The 23,674-nt window shown below is 38.8% G+C and overlaps 3 protein-coding genes and 1 long non-coding RNA gene across 4 annotated transcripts; 2 read left to right on the top strand and 2 right to left on the bottom strand.

Annotated features, from left to right (window-relative positions):
• The first annotated feature begins 639 nt into the window (after nt 1-639).
• On the top strand, nt 640-3,425 carry LOC103518283. The gene is made up of 3 exons (XM_017447762.2): nt 640-730; nt 1,105-1,770; nt 3,302-3,425. Exons 1-3 carry the CDS (start codon nt 640-642, stop codon nt 3,385-3,387), a joined length of 843 nt encoding a protein of 280 aa, XP_017303251.1. The 3' UTR covers nt 3,388-3,425.
• A 479-nt stretch (nt 3,426-3,904) lies between these two features.
• Nucleotides 3,905-5,838, bottom strand: LOC113471186. Its single transcript, XM_026830138.1, has 2 exons — nt 4,482-5,838; nt 3,905-4,014 (listed from the first exon to the last, which is right to left on the bottom strand). Exon 1 carries the CDS (start codon nt 5,450-5,452, stop codon nt 4,574-4,576), a length of 879 nt encoding a protein of 292 aa, XP_026685939.1. The 5' UTR covers nt 5,453-5,838; the 3' UTR covers nt 3,905-4,014; nt 4,482-4,573.
• A 936-nt stretch (nt 5,839-6,774) lies between these two features.
• On the top strand, nt 6,775-11,429 carry LOC103518282. Its single transcript, XM_008483340.1, has 5 exons — nt 6,775-7,369; nt 7,669-7,891; nt 8,625-8,752; nt 8,975-9,099; nt 11,421-11,429. The coding sequence occupies exons 1-5, from the start codon at nt 6,775-6,777 to the stop codon at nt 11,427-11,429; spliced, it is 1,080 nt and encodes a 359-aa protein (XP_008481562.1).
• Nucleotides 11,430-16,279: 4,850 nt separating this feature from the next.
• Nucleotides 16,280-18,903, bottom strand: LOC113471187. The gene is made up of 2 exons (XR_003393981.1): nt 18,592-18,903; nt 16,280-17,040 (listed from the first exon to the last, which is right to left on the bottom strand). It is a non-coding gene; the product is annotated as an uncharacterized LOC113471187 (long non-coding RNA).
• Between the last annotated feature and the right edge of the window lie 4,771 nt (nt 18,904-23,674).

The following is a 23,674-nucleotide window of genomic DNA, read 5'->3' as shown; positions in this document are numbered from 1 at the left end:
TTGAAAAACTCAAATCCATCCAGCACCAATTAGACGGAACATGGCCTTGTACTTAGGAACACTTCGGTTCGATTCCACGGACACCGAATCGATTTGCGTCACCATCATACAGGATGGTCAAGTATTCTGTTTGGTCAGTGCGACCTGTGTCACCCAGTATTATTCCCAGAACTCTGGGGAGGAACTTAGTTTCAATAAAATCCTTTATGACAACACTATATATGCTGAATTGACTGACATCCGGACCGTTCAAATGTCCAAAAGAATTCACTAGCCTAGCGTTTAGAAGAGAGTTCACCGACAAAACATAAAGACTAGAGTTAAGAACTCCTATCTATCTAAGATTCAAGATTACTAAATTCCTACTCATTCGATTAAATAATCACATTTTCAGGCAAATGAAGACATAGTCATCAGCTATTTGACCGAGAGCTATCCCGCTTCTGTGATATTCCAAACGACGGAGTACAGTGCCGCCCTCATGCCAGAATTATTTTCTTTTAACGCGGTCAGTGGTATTTTATACTGTACCCCACAGTGGAGCGTCCATTTTTTAGGACTCGGTAATCTTTTAGGGAAAAAAGATCGCGTTCTGGTACAAATTATGTGATCATATCAATTTTATTATATTCATAAGTAATGACGCCACTGGTCGCTACTCAATTTTCTACTAACTGTGAGCTGAAACATGCCCTTGCTGCTAAGTTGAATCCAGATGAACCTCTTTTAGGTAAGATGTGTGCAGTATTTTGGACAGTTTATCTTTGAATTTTAAATAAGTCTTTGGTCACGACGAAAAGAAAGAAAGAAAAAAAGTAAAAATACTAGGGTTCTAAAAGTTCTAATTGAAAACACATGAAGATACTCGTATTTCCATTTGAGGGCAAAAACCTCTTTTCAAGTTCAGAACAAAATGTTTTCAAATTTCATCAATTATAAATTTATTATAAGCTTTCCATAATGTGCTTTTTCGAAAATCCCGTACCTTTCGAAACATTCTGCCATATAAATTAGAACATTAAAACGGGTCATTAAAACATACAGGCTAGGTATTTTAGTTAGGATGCTGAATTTCCGATGTACTTAAACTATTTTTTTCTTCAGGCAGTGGCGTATCGTGTGTAGGCTACCCGGTATTCAACGAGCACGCTCTGATCCCCATCTCTCCAACGCTATCTAGCGGAATTATCTCCAAGCTTTCCCACGTTATCACACAGCACACTGCGCCCTCTAGTGAGCGTTCTTCCAAACAAGCTTTGACCTTGTCAAATACGGCGCTACCTAGTGAGAGTTGTAGTAAGCAATATTTGACCTTGGGCGACACAGCGATACCTAGTGAGAGTTTTAGTAAGCAAGATTTGACCTTGTGCTCCACAGCTCTTCCTAGTGAGAGTTCTCGTAATCAAGCTTCGACCTTGTCAGACACAGCGCTACCTGGTGAGAGTCCTCGTAAGCCAGGTTTGACCTTGTGCAACACAGCACACTCTAGTGAGAGTTTTAGTAAGCAAGCTTCGAACTTGTCAGACGTGGCGCTACCTCGCGGAACAAGTAATAACCTTCCTCGTTGCGTTATGATTCAAACCAGCTGTTCAGTGCACTCTGGTGCCAGTGGAGGTGCGTTACTCAATCAGTCTGGGGATCTGATTGGACTGGTGGTGTGTAACGTGATGGATTCCTTAGATTCCGTCACTGTGGTTTATCCCCGAGTCAATATGGCTGTGCCGATATGCGCGTTCTATTCCACTCTGGTGGCGTACCTGAGAACTAAAGGTTGGTTTTTCTTTTTTATTTTCCCCCTTTTTACTTGCATTTACTATTCGTAAAAATTTAATGAAATTAATAATCTGTCATATAAGAGTCAACATAATTACATAAGTGTGCTAAGTTTCAAAAGTGGTCCGGTTATCCGGTGTGCCGTAAAAGTGACAAAAATTTACAAGATTTGATCCAAACCTGCAAAGTAGAGATCTCAAGCTGAAGAAGGATTATATTTTATTAAAATAGTCCGCACTTTTATCAAACTTTCAGTCTCAGTAACAAATTTTGTCGGATGCAAGAATCACCAGGCATTTTCTGAATGTGTTTAAATTTTAAAAATATGTCCAAACGTTTTTTTGGGATCAGCCTGTGTTGCTCTTCAAGATACGGTCTTTGGTTTTCTAGTTAACTCTGTTTTTACTATGGAAATATTGTTAGGTAATAGATACCTTCCTAACTTCCTATTGAAAAAGGTACCAAAGTCAATTTATCTTTTATTTTCAGTCCTATACTGGCAGTATAAACAAGGTATTCTATTCTAAGTAAATTAATAAGCACCTCCCTCATAAAATTATCATTTTCAAGATTTATAAATTCTACCTATGTATGTACAATTTCTACATACTAATTAAGTTTTCAAGTAGGCATGTGTTTATCTTGTCTCAAGTGATGAAGTGTTCTACGTAGGTGTTGGTGGTTTATCCCCGAGTCAATATGGCTGTGCCGATATGCGCGTTTTATTCCACTCTGGTGGCGTACCTGAGAACTAAAGGTTGGTTTTCCTTTTTTCTTATTTTCCCCCTTTTTACTTCAATTAATCATTAAGTATGGTTTATCCCCGAGTCAATATGGCTGTGCCGATATGCGCGTTTTATTCCACTCTGGTGGCGTACCTGAGAACTAAAGGTTGGTTTTCTTCTTTTCTTATTTTCCCCCTTTTTACTTCCATTTATCATTAATCATTAAGTATAGGGGACTTAAACAAGATTAAACCGATATTTGGATGGATATCCATACATTTACGTAGGTATCCATTTTAATCTTCTGTAGTTTTTTAGGCATTTATATTCCAAACTTTACTAATATATTTGGATGGATATCCATACATTTACGTAGGTATCCATTTTAATCTTCTGTAGTTTTTAGGCATTTATATTCCGAACTTAACTAACCACCTAACTCTTATAACCCTATTATTACAATGATTGTTAATCATTAAGTATAAACAAGATTAAACCGATATTTGGATGGATATCCATACATTTACGTAGGTATCCATTTTAATCTTCTGTAGTTTTTAGGCATTTATATTCCGAACTTAACTAACCACCTAACTCTTATAACCCTATTATTACAATGATTGTTAATTTTTTCAAAGAAAAGTTCATATAATTCCATGTCTTGGTTGGGATTCCAACCGTGCCCTTCCGTTCACGAGACGAGACGAGCGCTCAATAACTTTACTGTTCTACGAAGGCAAGCCCATAATTTTGAAATTCACACTCTTCTTGACTAATGGAATCACTTATTTTTATGATTTCAGATCCAAGTGTGTTGAATAGTTTGAACGTATCAAATACAGAGGTGAGACAAATTTGGAATTTGCAACCCCTTCGTAGTAAATTGTAGCAAACCTCAAGTTGGATCTTATGAGTATTATGAATACGCAGAATACGTCATAAATATTCATGGTTATGATGGTGTAGGTACTAGGTATACCTGTTTATGCAAAGCACAGAACTTCATATTTGGGGGTAAGTTCTATGTTTGTGGAATATTTGTGTTATTTGTTTAGCAGATATTTGTTGTAGATGTACTTTTTTGAGGGTTTTAATGTTTCTTTATTTGTGGGGGGTTTTTCTAATTATGTTTACTTCAAATTAATTTGTCAAATCGTTGTATGTTCTTGGAAAATGAACAATTAAATGTTGCATGTTTAAATACTAAATAGGTGAGGTATAGACTCTATGTTTAACTTATTCATTATTTGACATTTTTTTAATATCGCCACAGGATATTTTGTTTGAATAAATAATTACACAAACATATTCTATTAAAAGAAATAATTTTCTGATTATTTATTTCTAGGAAAATCTCGAGAATTACTAAATGGAAATTACTAAATGGATATATTTGCCTATACAATTTTATTTACATTTCTTTCTGGGAAAATTCCAACTTTCTATTCATTTCTCTTCGTATTTTCCAATACAATCTCTATAATTTTTACGGTAAATCTTTCCAATTGAAGTTTTTTTAGCAGATATTTGTTGTAGATGTACTTTTTTGAGGGTTTTAATGTTTCTTTATTTGTGGGGGGTTTTTCTAATTATGTTTACTTCAAGTTAATTTGTCAAAGCGTTGTATGTTCTTGGTTCTTGGAAAATGAACAATTAAATGTTGCATGTTTAAATAGGTGAGGTATAGACTCTATGTTTAACTTATTCATTATTTGACATTTTTTAATATCGCCACAGGATATTTTGTTTGAATAAATTACACAAACATATTCTATTAAAAGAAATAATTCTCTGATTATTTATTTCTAGGAAAATCTCGAGAATTACTAAATGGAAATTCCTTTTCTTATTTTCCTATACAATTTCATTTACATTTCTTTCTGGGGAAATTCCAACTTTCTATTCATTTCTCTTCGTATTTTCTAATACAATCTCTATAATTTTTACGGTAAATCTTTAAAATCTTTCCAATTGAAGTATTTAAAATATTTCCAATTAAATTCTATTGGAAATTCCAAAACAATCTGCACACTTGTTTCAATAACGCTTGGATTAGCGCGGGTTTATTTCCCCGATCAGCATTTCCCTTGTCCATTTTTAACCTTATCTCTCCTGATGACAATATCAAAATCGCTGACCGATACATTGGGCTTCACTTTCACATTAACCTTCACATATCCTTTCTCCTTGAAGTTCCTACATTGTTGATCAGAGAGCTCATATATCTGTTTACATCGTTTGCTCTTGCCTCTGTACTTATATTTGACTAGCTGACTCAATTTACTTTGCGTTGGCTTTTGATTGCGTCGCGTTGTTACATCACCGCAGTTATGTCGGTGTACAGCGTTCGTTTGACTTTCTTTATGCGCCTTCTCGTTACATTTCGCTTCACATCGTTTTGCTTTACAGTCTTTGTCATGCTGAGAATCAATGCCTTTGCATGTTTTGTCGAGCGTTTTGCAAGGTTCCACATTAGGACCACACGGTTTACATTCTCTATCTCGATAACGTACTATTCTACCCCGGGGCTCTTTGTATTTATCAGCGTCAAGTTCGGCATTGAAGTTTTCCTTGCGACGCTTTTCCGTGTCATGTGCAACTTTCCGATCGTTTCTGTCACCAAATCCCGATCTCTGCCTGTGCGAGTTACAAGGCTGGGGACAATCCTGTCTCTTCGCGTCTGCTTGCGCTTTCTTCTTGGACTTAGTTCTCCGTTTCGGACTCAAATAATCACCGCACTTTCGGACGCAGTTCCGGATGACCTCCGTGCCGCAAAGGAATTCCCGCGGCTTTGCGTCTTGCGGTGCGCGCAGTTCCGTTTCCGAATCGACAGGGTTCCAGCAGATTGTATTGTAAACGGAGCGCTTCATTTTGTCCAGGAGAGAATTGTACCCGCAGCCTGGAGAATTGTACCCCTCTGTTTTATCCATGGTCGGAGTGTCACAATGGGACATTGGAAACCAGGATAACTATCGCTAGGACGGTCCAGTTACATCACTTATGATTGTGACACACTTACACCGCAGTACGATATTAAACGATGTACCTGGAGTTTGGTAATCTGCGAACACTTTTTAGGTCAGTTCTCAAAGCTTAACGTGTTTCTTCTACTCTGACAATTCTGACTTTCAAATTATCTATTATTTTTTATACGATTAAATTTTGATGTGTTTTGATTCTGTCGTGCATTTCGAGAAATACTTAAAGAAACAACAAACCGAATCATGTATGAAATTGAATTTTTTGCTTCTAAGTGGCTTAAAATCCCAGTTATTGTTTACCTACTAAAAACAGCTGCTACATATAAAAAAAGTAAAGACAAGAGGTTTGTTCAGTTAACAAAAAGTTAGTTGTCTTTTTTTATTAGGAAAAAGAAATGTGTAAATAAAAATATCTAGTATAAAATTTGTGGAAAAAATAGTTAATAAATATAATACTTCAAGTCTTTAGGAAAAAGAAATGTGTAAATAAAAATATCTAGTATAAAATTTGTGGAAAAAATAGTTAATAAATATAATACTTCAAGTCTTTGTACATGGAATCAAATTCAATTGGTGATCCAACATTTCAATAATTTGAAAATTATAGGGATGAGTGAGAAAATAGAATAGAATCAAGGTGAATAAAAAATTAGAGAATAAACAAAATGTTAGTGTATTAGTGCATTGTAGTAAGTGAAAATTTCTTACTATTACGGTGAACAATAAAACAATTAGGTAAATAAATAAGATTGAATTTGTAAACATAATATACAGAAAAAAATCAGTCTAAATTATAAAAGTGTAGGTATCAACTCAAAAATAAAGAGGTCCTGCTTTAAATTTATTACCCATCGCCTTCGAATTCTATCTCTTGGAAATAAAGCTTGGAAACGATTGTTAAATTTTTCAAAGAAAAGTTCATATAATTCCATGTCTTGGTTGGGATTCGAACCGTGCCCTTCCGTTCACGAGACGAGACGAGCGCTCAATAACTTTACTGTTCTACGAAGGCAAGCCCATAATTTTGAAATTCACACTCTTCTTGACTAATGGAATCATTTATTTTTATGATTTCAGATCCAAGTGTGTTGAATAGTTTGAACGTATCGAATACAGAGGTGAGACAAATTTGGAATTTGCAACCCCTTCGTAGTAAATTGTAGCAAACTGCAAGTTGGATCTTATGAGTATTATGAATACGCAGAATACGTCATAAATATTCATGGTTATGATGGTGTAGGTAGGTATACCTGTTTATGCAAAGCACAGAACTTCATATTTGGGGGTAAGTTTAAATGTCCAATCCTGCACAGAACTCCAGAGGTTATGGAAGCCCATCTCGAAACGGGAAACGTTCTGAAAACGGCGCACGATATAATGGAAACAATGTTGAAGCAACAACAATCTTTAAGAACAACTCAAATTCAACGGCGCTGAACGCTTGTAAAGTCGTCAAAGACACTACGAAAAACACGGTTGAAAATGGAGACATCTTTGACCAAGCTGGAAATCGAGTGAATGAATCCCTGGATAATGAACTTTCCCTTTGTAATATACTGAGGAAAACCAAAGCTTCTGACACCAAATTTAATGCACCTGATAACCAGAGAGTCAGAAATGGTGATAATGTAGTAAAAGAACTTATTGGCAAAGAAAACGGCAGTGTAACAAAAGAACTTAGTGGCAAAGGAAATGATGATAGTGTAAGAAAAGAACTTGGTGACAAAAGAAATGACAGTGTGATAGTGAGACCATGTCTGGTTTATAAGATGACCGAGGTTGAGGAAACTTTGAGAAGGATTTTCAGGACTCAGGATTTCAAAATCAATGATACTAACGCTTCGGAAAATGAGCTGTTCTTTCATCTAGCATCTACAGTTGTAATTTTTGGTAAGTAAACCCCATATTACATTATTACAGAAGTCTGGTACGACGTACTCCGGTCGATTTGATCGGCAGAGTCAAAATTTGATATGTCATAGGTCCTGATTTTGGTTCCCTCCGACTAAAATTCAGACTCGTACTTGGGTTGCAAATAAGTATTTTTAAAGAGCTAATTTTCTGGTTTTGACACAGCAATCAGATTGCTTGATCCAAAAGTTACGTAAACAACGGAGTTTAAACTCACTTTGAGGATCCGGCTATCATTAATTAAACAAAGTGCCTTCCTCCTGTTCTTCATTTCATAGGTACCAGCAAGGTCAATCTGTTCCCGATGTTAGCAACACTCCTATCCTCTCTCTCGGCTCCGGTACTTGGACATCCTATGCTCGTTGTCACCCATCCATTTCATCACCACGCTCTCCGTTACTCCTGGAGTGCAGGGATTGTCAGCTCCATCCTGAACGGGTCTCCTGTATTCCTTACCGATGCAACTGTGTCACCGAGCGCTGAGAGTTCTCCTGTGTTTAGGTGAGTGAACAGTCGTAACTTATATTCGTATTTATGAACAAAAATGATCGTTCTTAGATCAGTCCCAAGTCAAAATTGACCAATCAAATGCCTTGAGATTATGCTTAGCACGAACTTAAGAGCCAGCATTTTGTTCATAAATATGGGTGTTAGTGGTCATCAAACTGGAGTAGCAAGCAGGAGGTCCAAGTTCATCTCTCAGTGGGATTCAAATTATTTTACGGCCAGCCTAATTAGCTTGTTTGGTAGCGCGTCTGGCTTGTAAGCGCCAGGCCTACAAGGCGCCCCAGGCTGACAATTCCTGCCCGGGGCGGATTTTATCCTGAACGGATAATGTTCGTTCTCGGAACGGCTGGCTTTCTTCTTTCCTCTCTTCCTTCTCTTTCCCTCTTCGATTTCGGGACGATAAGACTTTAGCAGTTCCCTCTGTCAAACCTCTTGAAAAAAAACAAACTTTTTTAGCTCTTTGTTTTCCTCCTACATGAAACGCCCTGTATTTTTTGGAATACAATTTGCAGTGCATTTCAAAACGCCGAAATTGTTGACTCAGACCCCGTTCCTTTTTAGTCCGTCCTTCCTTTATTATTGTCTTTAATTTCATACGAATTCCATCGAAAATTGGCAGTTTCAAGAAGGGACTCAAAGCGTCTTTTTAGGGCCGATATACCTACCTAGTCTACCTACCCATGTTTTGTACAATGTTTGATTATGGATTGTCTTTATGTTTATACAGCCCAGACGGTGGTTTACTCGGGATTATCGTTTGCAGTTTGTTTCACACAAAGGAAGAATTCATTTCGTTTTCTTTGGGGATGTCTTTGCAAAGCATATTCGAAGGGATCGTAAAACCTCCCCCAAGAGGTAAGTACAACTCTCAAAGGATGGAAAAATCGTCAATTCTAAACTGTATGGAAAAAATTATTTTAAGTTTAGTGAAAAACAAAACATCAAGTAACCTAGCTACACCTAGTGTTTTTTTTAAAATTTTTTTTTACCTTTTGAGGAATTTACCTAAAAGTTTTCTTAAAAATTAGTGAATGAAGACACCAAAGCAAATCATTTTACCTTCTGACTTCATTTCAGCGCCTCTGTTTCATTCAGATGTATCAAGGCAAGTGGTTCTAGTGCGTTGCGGGAATAGTTGGGGGTCTGGCATTATTCTAGATACGGACTCTGGTATTGTCCTCACTTGTCAACATTTACTGACGGTAAGATATAATACGCTACCTGCCTTGGTGGCGTAGTGGTCAAGACGCTCGCCTGGTAAACAGGAGGGCGTGGGTTCGATCCCGGCCGAGGCATGGAATTTTATTCTCATTTCGCCTCCGGCGTTAACCTCGCCTAGTGGTTCCCTTCCACTCAAAAGTCTATTATTTATGTTTGACTTGATAGAAAAAGAGGTCTGATAGAGGGCACTGTAACTGCTGAGGTCTTGTCCCGAAAGCGAATAGATAAGAAAGACAGGATAGGAGAAAGCCAGCCGTCCCGAGAACGGACCTTATTTGTTTAGGATAAAATTAGCCCCGGGCGGGAATCGAACCCGCGAGCTAGCGCTTACAAGGCAGACGCACTACCCTCCGAGCTAACTAGACTGGCACTTGATAGATTTTAAAATTAATTTTCATTACAGTAGACTAGCAAATAGGTATAACTCCTATCTATCTAAGATTAGGTAAAGAGATTGCACTAGTAATTCTTTACCGCCGCGCAGTACATATGTTTTATTTTGTATTAGAGCCATTGTTTTGGGGTCTCTAACTCTGGTTTTATACACTTTTCTGGACTACTTACTATAATATTATGAAAACTCTTTCCTGATTGTCTTTATTTTTTATTGGAAAAGTCCACAAAGATGATGAAGGTGTTCCATTCATTCCGACCTGGAGCTAGTCGCTTCAGCTCCATATCATAGTTCTGGCATTCCATATCGGTCTCCACATCTCTTATGTACTCCTTCCTGAAGGTGCTAAGGAGGTAAAACTCGCAACTTCCTTCGCTCAATCATTCATTCCTTGTCGCCCAGTTAAATCTCGCCGCTTTGAATCTTGTGGGGTTACGCCTCGCCGGGATTTATAACAGTGATAAATCGATTGTGATGGATCACGAAATTAATCTCGCTGTCGGAAATTTAATTCCCTTTCTACTAACTGTGAGCTGAAACATGCCCTTGCTGCTAAGTTGAATCCAGATGAACCTCTTTTAGGTAAGATGTGTGCAGTATTTTGAACAGTTCATCTTTGAATTTTAAATAGGTCTTTGGTCACGACGAAAAGAAAGAAAGAAAAAAGTGAAAATAGGTACTAGGGTTCTAAAAGTTCTAATTGAAAACACATGAAGATATTTCCATTTGAGGGCAAAAATCTCTTTTCAAGCTCAGCACAAAATGTTTTCAGTTTTCATCAATTATAAATTTATTATAAGCTTTCCATAGTGTGCTTTTTCGTAAATCCCGTACCTTTTGAAACATTCTGCCATATAAATTAGAACATTCAGGATAGGTATTTTAGTTAGGATGCTGAATTTTTTTTTTTTTTTTTTTTTTTTCAATGTTCGGGCCTGATTTCCAATATTATTTTTTACCTACATGAGTGACATGGTTGCAAATGGTAGCTTCCACATAAATCATAAGATTAAATAACAGATAACTTCGCCGCATAATGTAGATATCTCCGAGTTTATTATGGCTACTACAATAAACTGTCAGCAGCTTGTCAACTGTAAGATGGAAATATCAATCTTGTTCGTTTAATATCAAGTCTAATCTATTTAAGGCACTTGGAGCAAAGCTAATCACATCATAATCTATAAATAATCATGTGAAAAGAGTCAAGTCCTTATTTGTAAGTAAAGTATGTAAGTATCCATGTATATTAAAGTAAAATCACCATTCTGAGGCCCGAATTCATAGTGAAGAATAAACACTGAAACTGAAAATCACAGTCGCCAATTTTCGCACATTTGGTTCAGCTTGAAGGCCGAAAGGAAGAAGAACTTGACAAAGGTTTTAACACAGTAGGTTTTTAAGAGGGATTTAAGAAAAATTTGTGTTGTTTGTTCGTTTTTGAATTCCTAATGTCTTATTATTTTATCTTGTCTTTTCGTAGAAGGTATATCCTTTTCAGACTTTATCCTCTGCCCTTTGTTCGTTTTTGAATTCCTAATGTCTTATTATTTTATCTTGTCTTTTCGTAGAAGGTATATCCTTTTCAGACTTTATCCTCTGCCCGCTGCATTCTTTGCTATTTGTGTCTTTTGCGCCATTTTTTTCGTCAAAATAACCATCGCCCGCCAGCCTCTCAACAAGACAACATTTTTCTTTCTACAGTTTCTACCCTATTACCTATGCAACTATGCATTTCCCAGTAGCACATTACTTCCATCAACCTTCATTAACTTCACAGAATTGACATATCCACCCATTCTATCTTGCTACAAGAGTAAAAGAGCATTTTTTCCAGCAAATATTTTATATTCTTCTCACAAAGAAAACTGATAGTTTCGAAATATTCTCGTTTCATTTCAATTTCAGAACATATAGACGTCATAGTGGTCCTTAATTTATGAAAATGATAGGGTAGCAGCTAGGAGTGTGGGAGGTTTTTCCAGTGAGGGCTGATTGAAATTGACTTCACTTAATCATAGAGCGCTGTGTCATATCCAGTGTACATGCTTGAGACGAACGTGAAACGGCGAAGGTGGTGGGTAAATTACGACATTCCATCAACCTTCATTAACTTCACAGAATTGACATATCCACCCATTCTATCTTGCTACAAGAGTAAAAGAGCATTTTTTCCAGCAAACATTTTATATTCTTCTCACAAAGAAAACTGATAGTTTCGAAATATTCTCGTTTCATTTCAATTTCAGAACACATAGACGTCATAGTGGTCCTTAATTTATGAAAATGATAGGGTAAGAGCTAGGAGTGTGGGAGGTTTTTCCAGTGAGGGCTGATTGAAATTGACTTCACTTAATCATAGAGCGCTGTGTCATGTCCAATGTCCATGCTTGAGACGAACGTGAAACGGCGAAGGTGGTGGGTAAATTACGACAACAACAACTGGAGACCCCAAAAGGGGGGGATTGAGGGTAGTGGATACGTATCGGTTAAAGTCAAACAACTATAAATATACCTAGTGTGGACAATTAGACATAAGTGTGGACGCTGCTTTAAGTAGGGTCCAAACTTATGTTGGAATGATGGACGACTGGACGATAATGTTGTACAACAATGCTTCCTAAATGTGGACACTGGACAATGGACATGATACAACAAGTGTATAAGTTATTTTCTATCGCTATCAATATGGACCTTCACAAAGTTGCAGAGGCATCCATCAAGGAGATACAACAGTATCTCCTTGATGTATGGCACAAATCAATTTCTTGCAAAACTCATGAGGAATTCACGCGTTGCGTCCAATGGTCACGGGCGGGTTCAACTAAGAACAAAGTTTGCAAGGAGATTTCAAAGTTAAACTCAAAGATGTGTGTGGCGGCAAATTATACAACAAGTGTATAAGTTATTTTCTATCGCTATCAATATGGACCTTCACAAAGTTGCAGAGGCATCCATCAAGGAGATACAACAGTTTTCACTACGATACTACGAACTTTTTCCCTGAATGCCACAAAATCAATTTCTTGCAAAACTCATGGGGAATTCACGCGTTGCGTCTAATGGTCACGGGCGAGTTCAACTAAGAACAAAGTTTGCAAGGAGATTTCAAAGTTAAACTCAAAGACGTGTGTGGCGGCAAATAGAGAATTCACGTCTATTTTTAGCTTTTTCAGATCTCCTTCGTCAGACAGGCAGCCGGACCTAAAAAATGAAGGAGGAAAAAAAAACGTTCGTGTATGAAAAATAAATAATGATTGTTACAAGTTCTATATGATGGATACACATCAATATCGGGGTGGCACATTCTAAAAACTTTCCAAGTCTAGCTGGGGGACCTTAAACAGGGGCCAGACCATTGTCTTGCTTTGAAACTATAAAGAGGGATCAGAGCAGCTAAACCCTCTCCAGCTAGCTGAGCTGGAGGTTACAAAGGGTTTATCGTGCTTCTAAGCAAAAGCACAGGTCCTCATGATGGTTGACTGCGGTTCGGGACGGGCCAAGTTATCTTGGCTAGAGATCATCAACCTCCCTCGGTACCGCTACAAAAACAAGAACAACAACAACAGCAGCAGCACCAACAACAACAACAAAAACTTTCCAACTTTCCAAGTTTTTGTTGTCGAGGAGGTATACTAAACGCAAGCAATGGAACCACAACCTAGAAAGATACCATTGGCACTCCAGCAGGTGGTTTACTAAATGAAACCAATGGAACCTCAGCCTAGAAGGATGACATTGGTTAAGGTCCGAGTACTCCAATACTCCAAACGAGTATGCTCAATTGCTCACTGATGGCCACTCCTTGAACCTCAGCTTACAGACTGCTTGGCAGCGCTCACCACTAGACTACTTTCCTACTGATAAACAGTAATCAGGATAAAATCCGCCCCGGGCGGGAATCGAACCCGCGGCCTAGCGCTTACAAGGAAGACGCACTACCAACTAAGCTAACTAGGCTAGCACCAAGAATTTTTTTTTTTTCCTTTTAGGCGCTTTAACTATGCGTTACAGCATGTCGTTCGCGCCGTAAGAATTTTAGGATGTTAAATTGGTTAAAGTCTACTTGATTTTATTGGCGACTCTGAAAAATTATGAATACCCGAACACCATGAATAACCAGGGAATAGGGTATTTGTGGCAGGGCTGAACGTCCGAATTTTTGTGTTCTTTACCGATTTCATTACACTAAGAGTTACTTACTCTCTTATACTTATCATTAAAACATAGTCACGTTGTCATTAATAGAAACAGTGAAATATTCAAACAATCAAATTAGTAAGTAGATAATATACATATGTACATACAGGGTGTTCTATCCAGCCCGAGTAACTCAGAGACAAAATGATTTTTTTTTTTTTTGAAGAAGAAGAAGAAGAAGAAGAAGAAGAAGAAGAAGAAGAAGAAGTTTGACAGAGTCAACTATAACTAACTGGTAGTTATCGTCCCGAAATCGAAGAGAGAAGGAAGACTGGATAGGAGAAAGCCAGGTGTTCGGAGAACGAACATTATCCCATCAGGATAAAATCCGCCCTGGGCGGGAATCGAACCCGCGGCCTAGCGCTCACCATATACTCACATGTCCATTTGAACCAATCAGAGCTATTATTTGAAGTCACGTGATTCGATTTGTTTACATCAGATTTTTCTTATAAAACTTCATAAATTTTTTGACGAGAACGAACATTATCCCATCAGGATAAAATCCGCCCCGGGCGGGAATCGAACCCGCGGCCTAGCGCCTACAAGGCAAACGCACTACCAACCAAGCACACTAGGCTGGCGAGAATATTTTTAGTAAGTAGATATTGTGGCGCTCACAACAACACTCAACACTAAAATAAAATCTTACATGGAAAACAACCCAGGTTCTCGATTCTCCGCCTTGTAAGCGCTAGGCCACGGGTTCGATTCCCGCCCGGGGCGGATTTTATCCTGATGGGGTAATGTTCGTTCTCGGAACGGCTGGCTTTCTCCTATCCTGTCTTCCTTCTCTCTTCGATTTCGGGACGATAAGACCATAGCAGTTACAGTTCCCTCTGTCAAACCTCTTAAAAAAAAATCCTGTCTTCCTTCTCTCTTCGATTTCGGGACGATAAGACCATAGCAGTTACAGTTCCCTCTGTCAAACCTCTTAAAAAAAAAAATGGTTCTACTAATTTTCTAAAGTAATTCACGAGAAAATTGACTGGTTATTTCGCGACCTTTAAAGCTCACTCAGGAGAGCCCTTTTCCGTACGAGGTTTCTGAAGGCCCAAAAAGCGTTGAGTAAAACTTTTCGTTCGTTCGACATTTTGAGATATGATCCAAAATCATATTTAGCTATAGTCATATAACCAACAAAGTGTCCTAAGGCCAAAGGATAACCTTTTTCTCCATCTCTGAAGTATAAATATCACTTCCAAATTCTTGGCCAGCACCTGAGAGCTATGTCTAACTGATGAGTTCAAATAAGAACGAAACGGGTCTTAGGCTGCTCTCAGGTGTTGGCTAATATATTATACCTATCCTGTCTTCCTTCTCTCTTCGATTTCGGGACGATAAGACCATAGCAGTTACAGTTCCCTCTGTCAAACCTCTTGAAAAAAAAGTCTCTTGCAGGCAACACTAGTGTAATGTGTTTGTGCGCATGCATTTCTGTGATTTCTTCTGCATTTTGAACTTTTGAAATTTCCTTTCTTGGAATTTTTCACAACTCTTTAGTTAGGAATCGACCGTTGATTCATAACCCAAATGCAACTCCTCCATTATTTTTATTAATCGCCGGTAATTCCGATTCGATATCGATAATAGAAAATTTCGTTTCGATCAATCGATAATAATTCAGATTCGATTAATCGATAATTTCGATTCAATTAATCGATAATTTCTATTTGATTAATTGACCTTTTTCTCCATTTGTTCACCAAAAGAGTTATCCATCTTGAGTCTTTGGCATTTTCCTCTGTCTGTGACCTTTCTTTGGCGTACACATCTGCGCTCTTCAGCATTTCCCATCTTAAATTCGAATTTGTTATTTTCTCATTCTCACTAGTGCTTGATCTTTCCTTACGTGATAGGCGAATAGGAGTAGGTATAGGTGAATATTGAATGTAACAGACTGTACACTTCAGTGATTCCACACACTTAGTGAACACGCGGATCTGGTTTTCCCGATGCCAAAGTGCACCGAATGCGGTACTTCACTGACGTCTGACCTATAAATCCTTCAACGTGGTGTAGATTGCTGCGATGAAAATTCACCGGGAAACGATCTCCCCCATTGGTAACGGTCAAGGTCCAATATAGTGACTTTCACACTGTGAGTTGTGAGTCATCTCCGAGAAGTAACTTAACTAACTTAAGAGTTAATTATACTCTTTATGTAGGGGGTTTGTAACCCGATCGTTAGATCTGATGTAGAGGGTTTGAAATTCCCAGTTCCGCCCTATCGCCAACTTTGCAGGTTGATTTGATCTCAACTTGAGATTGAATCTAATTGCTTCAAATTGAACAGTTCCTGGAATCCCTCTCTTATCTTATAAGACGCTAGTCATTTGTAATCAAGAGTCTAATTATTGCACCTTGAATAGGAATGCGGGCACAGAGCCGAAATTCGGCCCCAGGAAAACCAAGTTTTTCCTCTTCTTCAACAAAACCTACACAAACTTCCTCAGTACACAGAGCATGACATGAACCTAATTCCACAGAAATTGTAATCAATTACGTCAGTACGCGATCTCAAACAAATGTGTGAATACCTAGAGTGCCAAAGAAAAACGCGGTTCTTACCGTACAAGGCAAACCAGAAATGTGAAATACCCATTTACTACGTACCTACTACAAACCGTACATTGAAGAATCGGTCACTTTGTTTATTTTTTGTTTTACTTTATTTTATGTTTATTTTTCTTTTTTTTTCTGTAGCATTTTTTTACATTCTCTTCCTCCATGGCTATAAATAGATTCGGTTCTGATTCTGTGGACAATATTCTATTTGTGTACAGTTGACATTTGCATGCAATTACTGTTTGTTTCCTGTTTTCAGAGGAAAATAAGGTGAGGTTGAGGTGCTTGATTTCCTCACATTTCCTCACAGTCCGGATTTGAGTAGAACTTTTCTTTTCAAAGAGTTAAATGTTGGGTATAATATCTTCCTGAACTCTATGTTCATACTTCATACTGATCATAAGCTGAGCTATATCAACTTATCTTCTCTTTAGCATCTCACATTCTCACATACCAAGTGGTAAGTGGTATATGGGTTAGCACCATGGACCTGATATTTGGAGATTTGGGATTCCAGTCCAAGTCAAGAAAATCATGAAGCTCGAGTTCGTGTTCATATAGGCCGGGCGACCCGACGCGGCGGTTCGAACTCTTGATGTTCGCGCGTCTCCCGGCATGCTTAAAAAGAGGAACGACATTTAATTTGTAACAGTTCAATCTGTTTAACACAGTTGAAATTGCTTCAACTTCGCGCCACTTTCGTTGTTGAATTTTTGTTCTCCATCGCCACCTTGCAAGATTAGTCACACAAATTTGGGACCTCCCTTTTACGCGGATCTGGTTTTCCCGATGCCAAAGTGCACCGAATGCGGTACTTCACTGACGTCTGACCTATAAATCCTTCAACGTGGTGTAGATCGCTGCGATGAAAATTCACCGGGAAACGATCTCCCCCATTGGAAACGGTCAAGGTCCAATACAGTGACTTTCACACTGTGAGTTGTGAGTCATCTCCGAGAAGTAACTCAAGAGTTAATTATACTCTTAAAACTTTATGTAGGGGGTTTGAAACCCGATCGTTAGATCTGATGTAGAGGGTTTGAAATTCCCGGTTCCGCCCTACCGCCAACTTTGCAGGTTGATTCGATCTCAACTTGAGATTGAATCTAATTGCTTCAAATTGAACAGTTCCTAGAATCTTAGATCTTGTATTTAAGTTTAAATTTAGGCCGAAACAAACGCCTCCGGCTATTGGACGAAAAAAGAATCCAATTGCCAAATTAGATATGAGTTGTAGTTCCTAGACTTACTAATCTTACTATAAGTCCTAACCAAATTAGATATGAGTTGTAGTTCCTAGACTTAAAATGAGTCCTAGTCCAGGAACTTCCTAGATATATGTATTACAAGCATTGGTTAAGGTCCGAGTACTCCAATACTCCAAACGAGTATGCTCAATTGCTCACTGATGGCCACTCCTTGAACCTCAGCTTACAGAGTACAGACTGCTTGGCAGCGCTCACCACTAGACTACTTTCCTACTGATAAACAGTCACAACTTATGCTTGGCTCGTCTCAATCTGAACTTATTATATTCCATCACATGCACATAAGTGTACGTACCGGGTGAATTAATACATCCAATCTTAATAAAACACACAGTAAAATCTAAATTTAAAAGCTAAATCGTGAATTATTATTTGTGTTGATTCTGTGAGAGCCTCCACATGTTTGTGAATATCACAGCATTAGTAAGAGCCTCCTTTACAAATCCTGTCGACTCTGTGAATTTCCACTATGGTCTGGTATTGCAGACACTTCTCGCTACTTGATAGCCTACCTAGATATAGTTACTTAATGGTTGGGGCCACGAACCAAGCCGAAACCAGACTCAAGTTCAACCCCCAGACCAGGCAGACCCCGGGCTGATTACAGAGTCTCAGCCAAACAGTCCACCCAGCCCGGGAATCAAACCCATAATATCTTCCTGAACTCTATGTTCATACTTCATACTGATCATAAGCTGAGCTATATCAACTTATCTTCTCCTTAGCAACTCACATACCAAGTGGTATATGGGTTAGCACCATTGACCTCAGTTTTGGAGATTTGTGATTCGAGTCCAGCCAAGTCAAGAAAACCATGCAGTGCTCTGTTTCGTGTTCATAAAGGCCGGGTGGCACTTCAAACTCTTGACGTTCACGTGCCTAACGGCACTTGATAAAAAGGGGGAAATGCCATTTAACCAGCTTTCATACTTAACAGCTCAACACAGTTAAAATTGCTTGAACTTCCCGCCACTTTCGTTGTTGAAATTTTGTTCTCCATCGCCACCTTACAAGTTTGACGATTAGTCACTCAAATTTGGGACCTCCCTTTTGGATTTCGGGTAGGCGCTAATTACAGGGCGTTTCTACCAAACGTTCTAGGCAGTTCTCTACATACTAAATTCTACCAGTGGTACTTAATTGCTGAACCAGTAATTTGCCAGCTAATTTAGCTCCTCAGGTATTCAGTGCGTGTAGATTGGCTATCTAGTTCTTCTCTGCTCTCAGTGGCGGGTTCACCAAGGAAGCTAGGGTAGCAGAGATTCCCTTCCTCTCTACCATTTTTTCTCAATCCCTCCTTACTTTCCCGAAAATCGCAAGTGATTTAGTGGTTGTTCAACCTGGATTCTGAGACTACCAGCAGATCGATTTACTGTTTGTTATATTATTTACTTACTTACTACTCAGCTTTCCAGCCTTCTCCATTCGGATCTATCCCTTGTCATGTTCTGAAATTCATAAGTGTCTGAAATTCTGCTTCCGGTCGTATTGGAATGTAGGATTGATTTTACTCCATCCTCCCAGGTCTTTAGAGGTTTTCCGATGCATCGCGCATCACCGTCCTTCCTAATTATGTTTGTTTATATGGGTTCACTTGTTTATATGGGGTTTAAACGAGTTAAAGCTTCCTTCCCCTTTTGAACATCTCGAGCCACACCACTATCTGTTCTGGTTCCTACTATGGCAGCGCCTCAGTGTCTAGAGGTGTGTTCCCATGGAGGAAGTGGCGGTGGCGTGATGTGGATGACTCATCTAATTTGACCTTCTCTAGCCGGTTAAGCCATTTGAAATTAGGCCTCACAGCCTCCAGGTTCGATATTTGGTTTGGTTTATTCTTCTTTGCCTTTTTTTTCAGCTTCTGATGATGCTGCTTCTCCTGCTGCTACTTTTTCTCTTTCTTCTTATTCTGCTGCTTCTCCTGCTGCTACCTTCTCTAGCCGGTTAAGCCATTTGAAATTAGGCCTCACAGCCTCCAGGTTCGATATTTGGTTTGGTTTATTCTTCTTTGCCTTTTTCTTCAGCTTATTCTGCTGCTTCTCCTGCTGCTACTTTTTCTCTTTCCTCTTCTTCTGCTTCGAATTCTTCTTCTTTTTTGCATTCTCCTTCTTCCTTTACTTCGGCTTCTTCTGATACTTCGTCTTCTGCTGCTGCTGCTTCTTCTTCTTCTTCTTATGTTTTGGCTTCATCTTTTTTGCTTCTTCTTCTTCTTCTGCTGCTTCCTCTTCTCCTGCTTCTTCTCCTGATTCTTCTGCAGCTTCTTTTTCTCCTTCCTCTTCTTTCGCTTCTTTTGCTTCCTCCTCTTCTTCTTCTGCTTTGGATTCTTCTGCTTCTTTTGCTTATTCTTCTTCTGTTTCTTCGGCTTCTTGACGTCCAAAGTCGGGTTTCGTGTTGACGGGTTGCGGTAAGATCTGATGATTCATCACTATCGGTCAGGGCCAGGGACTTTCGCAATCTTAATAAAACACACAGTAAAATCTAAATTTAAAAGCTAAATCGTGAATTATTATTTGTGTTGATTCTGTGAGAGCCTCCACATTTTTGTGAATATCACAGCATTAGTAAGAGCCTCCTTTACAAATTCTGTCAACTCTATGAATTTTCACTATGGTCTGGTATTGCAGACACTTCTCGCTACTTGATAAAAGTATGTTCTCAGTTGTCCTCACAAGGCTGAGTACACCCCGTATGTCAAGCAGAGCCGCAAAAACTTTGACACAGCCGGGAATCGAATCCGGGAACTCCAGTGTGCATCGATAATAGTTATCGATTTCACAGTTCCTATACTATTTTTAGATTTTTAGCCGTAAGTTAACAAGGTACTTGGTCTCTTCTCGGCAGTATTTTCTGAAGGTACTCTTCCATTTTGACAGTATTTTCGTTCGTTGTTTACATTTGTCCAAGTGTTAATAAATACCAGAGGTTGGTCCGTAGAAAAGCACACACACATGTCTTTTAGTTTGTCTCAAGAGTTTAATCAACACACTTGGTGACTAACAACCATTAAGCCCGGTACACAGGCTTTATCTTCCAATCCAGTCTTTTGACTCTTTCGACATAATATCATAAACAGCAAACTCGTAAATTTTTTGCATCCAAAACCAAATTTCAGCCCAAAGCAATCATCCCAGGGCTGGTTGAGAGGCTGACGAAAAAAGCCAACCCCGTTTGAACATGGGAAAGACGAAGAAAAAAAAAGAAGAATTGCGTGTAAACGCCATATTTTGGTAAACTTTGTGTCTAAACGAGTTCAAAAATCGCGTACACACGCAACTATGGGAAGACCAAATTTGGAGACATAGCGTATGTCCCGGGCTTGAAGACCATTCCTGACAAGTAGTTACCTACCTAGTTTTTCAGCGCCTTAAGTTTGCAGAACAAATTCTTTTGGCGCACCACGCTGCGCATAAGTAATTAACGTAATTTGAATAATTAATATGACAAGACTTAATTGAAAGTAGCCTAAGTGTTTACAATGATGGCTGTCGTCACTTCTACATGTTTGCAGAGCTATATAGTCACTGTTTACAATAAGCGCCTCACAATGACTATTGTGATTTTCGAGACATAGCCAATTAGAACAGGCTCGGAGAATTTTCTGGCTGACGGGATTGAGATGTCCAGGTGGGTTCGATTACCGGGCGGGGCGGATTTTATTCTGGACGGATAATGTTCGTTCTCGGAACGGCTGGCTTTCTCCTATCCTGTCTTCATTTTCTCTTCGATTTCGGGACGATAAGACCTTGGCAGTTACAGTTCCCTCTTCCCTCTATACTATAACCAGCTTAATCCCATATACAAAAGACCCACTCTGAGGCTTAGGTGTTGCCCCAAGGGATGGGTTAAGCTTATACGAATCTATGAATCCCTTTATCAAACCTCTTGGGGGGAAAAAAATCCCTGGAATTCAGTTGAATCAAGGTATGTAGGTACCTAGCACCAAAAAACCAGCTAGTTTCAAATTATTCTGGGATATTTTTCTTTCAAATTAGGTACCTATCAAGTATTCAGTCACTGTTTACAATAAGCGCCTCACAATGACTATTGTGATTTTCGAGACATAGCCAATTAGAACAGGCTCGGAGAATTTTCTGGCTTAGCTGACGGGATTGAGATGTCCAGGCGGGTTCGATTACCGGGCGGGGCGGATTTTATCCTGCGATAATGTTCATTCTCGGAACGGCTGGCTTTCTCCTATCCTGTCTTCCTTCTCTCTTCGATTTCGGGACGATAAGACCTTGGCAGTTACAGATCCCTCTATACTATAACCAGCTTAATTCCATATATAAAAGACCCACTCTGAGGCTTGGGTGTTGCCCCAAGGGATGGGTTAAGCTTATACGAATCTACGAATCCCTTATCAAACCTCTTGGGGGAAAAAATCTCTAGAATTCAGCTGAATCAAGGTATGTAATGTAGGTACCTAGCACCAAAAAAACCAGCTAGTTTCAAATTATTCTGGGAGATTTTTCTTTCAAATTAAGTACCTATCAAGTATTTATTTATCTCCCTATTATCTAATGTGTATCTCCTCTAATTGTTTCCTAGTAATGAAGATTTACTATTAATTGCTACTAAATGTAATTACTCATCGTTTTTTCGTTAGAATATAAAATGGTCATATTATGACTAATGCCTTCCAAACAAACGGATTCACTAAATGTAATTACTCATCGTTTTTTCGTTAGAATATAAAATGGTCATATTATGACTAATGCCTTCCAAACAAACGGATTCTTTTTTTCTCAGAAAATGTCCGTTTTCCAGAAGTGTGACATTATTGTTCCATTTCAATTGAGAATGTATTCACCATGCCCCTAATTGAATTCAAACCATGATTTTTCTAGAATATAGTAGCATCAGTTCTAGATTCTAGAACACAATTGTTGGTTCTCATTTAACTTGGGGAAATTCAAATTGCGAAATACCCACTGGACCCTTTTCTAGGAAGAGCTTTCTAAGAAATTCAGGCTCTAGACTTTTCTAACCCTAGAAATTAGAAATACCGTCAATAGCTATTAATATGCTTTAAGTAAAAATGTAATAAATAAATGACAAATAAAATAAATAATACCTGTGTAGTGCCTCCAGCCAGCCTAGTTAGCTTGGTTGGTAGCGCGTCTGCCTTGTAAGCGCTAGGCCGCGGTTTCGATTCCCGCCCGGGCCGGATTTTAACCTGAACGGATAATGTTCATTCTCGGAACGGCTTCCTTCTCTGTTCGATTTCGATAAGACCTTAGCAGTTACAGTTTCCTGTATCAAACCTCTTTTTTTTCCTTAAAAAAAAGTGTCTCCGTAAAGTGATCAAGATATTTCTCAGCAAGGCAGAGAAGCTGATAAGAAAATGAATGTCCTGAGAAAACTTGCGTACTTGAAAACTTTACAGCCTTCTTGTTTTATAAGAGCTTTCAATTAAGGATGCTGTCTGTCTGTTCAGGGATTGAGAGGCATTCAGTGCTAAGTATCCTCTTGTGTGGAACACATCTCCAGAATTTTATACCATGGTAAGTCAGTCCCATACGCTAAGGCGGTCTGCACTTGTGAAACCTAAAGAATCACTGTGATTATGAATTCTTATTGCATGGTGTGTGACAAATAATATTTTGTGCTAAGAATTTTTTTATAAGAGGTTTGACAGAGGGAATTGTAACTGCTATGGTCTTATCGTCCCGAAATCGAAGAGAGAAGGAAGACAGGATAGGAAAAAGCCAGCCGTTCCGAGAACGAACATTATCCCATCAGGATAAAATCCGCCCCGGGCGGAATTTTTTGAAATCAACCCCAATCAGATTGCTTGATCCGAAGTTAATCCAAATACGCTCACTTGTGGCCTCGGCCATCAATGATCTACTAGTGTGGTTGCTTGTCCAAAGATAGTCTATTCGTACTCAATCTACAAGCATCCCCCTATTTGGGTTCTGGGGCACTCTATTCGGGTTTTGGGGCACTCTATTCGGGTTCTGGGCCGATTTCTATTTCACTTCGGGGGGGCGGCTTTTGTACTACAGGGTTGGGGTCGTTCCAGGGCTTTTTTTTTTTTTTTTTTTTTTTTTTTTTTTTACGATCCACTCAAAAAATCTCGAGAATTGATTTGAAATTTGAATTTCTTTAAACGCTGAAACATAAAAT

The sequence above is a fragment of the Diaphorina citri genome, unplaced genomic scaffold (assembly GCF_000475195.1).
Source record: "Diaphorina citri unplaced genomic scaffold, Diaci psyllid genome assembly version 1.1 scaffold2141, whole genome shotgun sequence".
Classification (NCBI taxonomy): Eukaryota; Metazoa; Arthropoda; class Insecta; order Hemiptera; family Psyllidae; genus Diaphorina; species Diaphorina citri.
Note: the sequence above shows the minus strand (reverse complement) of the source record. Positions and strands in the feature narration are given on the sequence as shown.

Bases quoted from the DNA above. Each gene is read 5' to 3' on its own strand.
- LOC103518283 (XM_017447762.2), top strand. From the start codon at position 640: ATGACGCCACTGGTCGCTACTCAATTTTCTACTAACTGTGAGCTGAAA. The intron at 731-1,104 runs GTAAGATGTGTG...TTTTTTCTTCAG, and splicing joins TCCAGATGAACCTCTTTTAG to GCAGTGGCGTATCGTGTGTA. The intron at 1,771-3,301 runs GTTGGTTTTTCT...TTATGATTTCAG, and splicing joins GGCGTACCTGAGAACTAAAG to ATCCAAGTGTGTTGAATAGT.
- LOC113471186 (XM_026830138.1), bottom strand. From the start codon at position 5,452: ATGTCCCATTGTGACACTCCGACCATGGATAAAACAGAGGGGTACAAT.
- LOC103518282 (XM_008483340.1), top strand. From the start codon at position 6,775: ATGTCCAATCCTGCACAGAACTCCAGAGGTTATGGAAGCCCATCTCGA. The intron at 7,370-7,668 runs GTAAGTAAACCC...TTCATTTCATAG, and splicing joins ATCTACAGTTGTAATTTTTG to GTACCAGCAAGGTCAATCTG. The intron at 8,753-8,974 runs GTAAGTACAACT...ACTTCATTTCAG, and splicing joins CGTAAAACCTCCCCCAAGAG to CGCCTCTGTTTCATTCAGAT.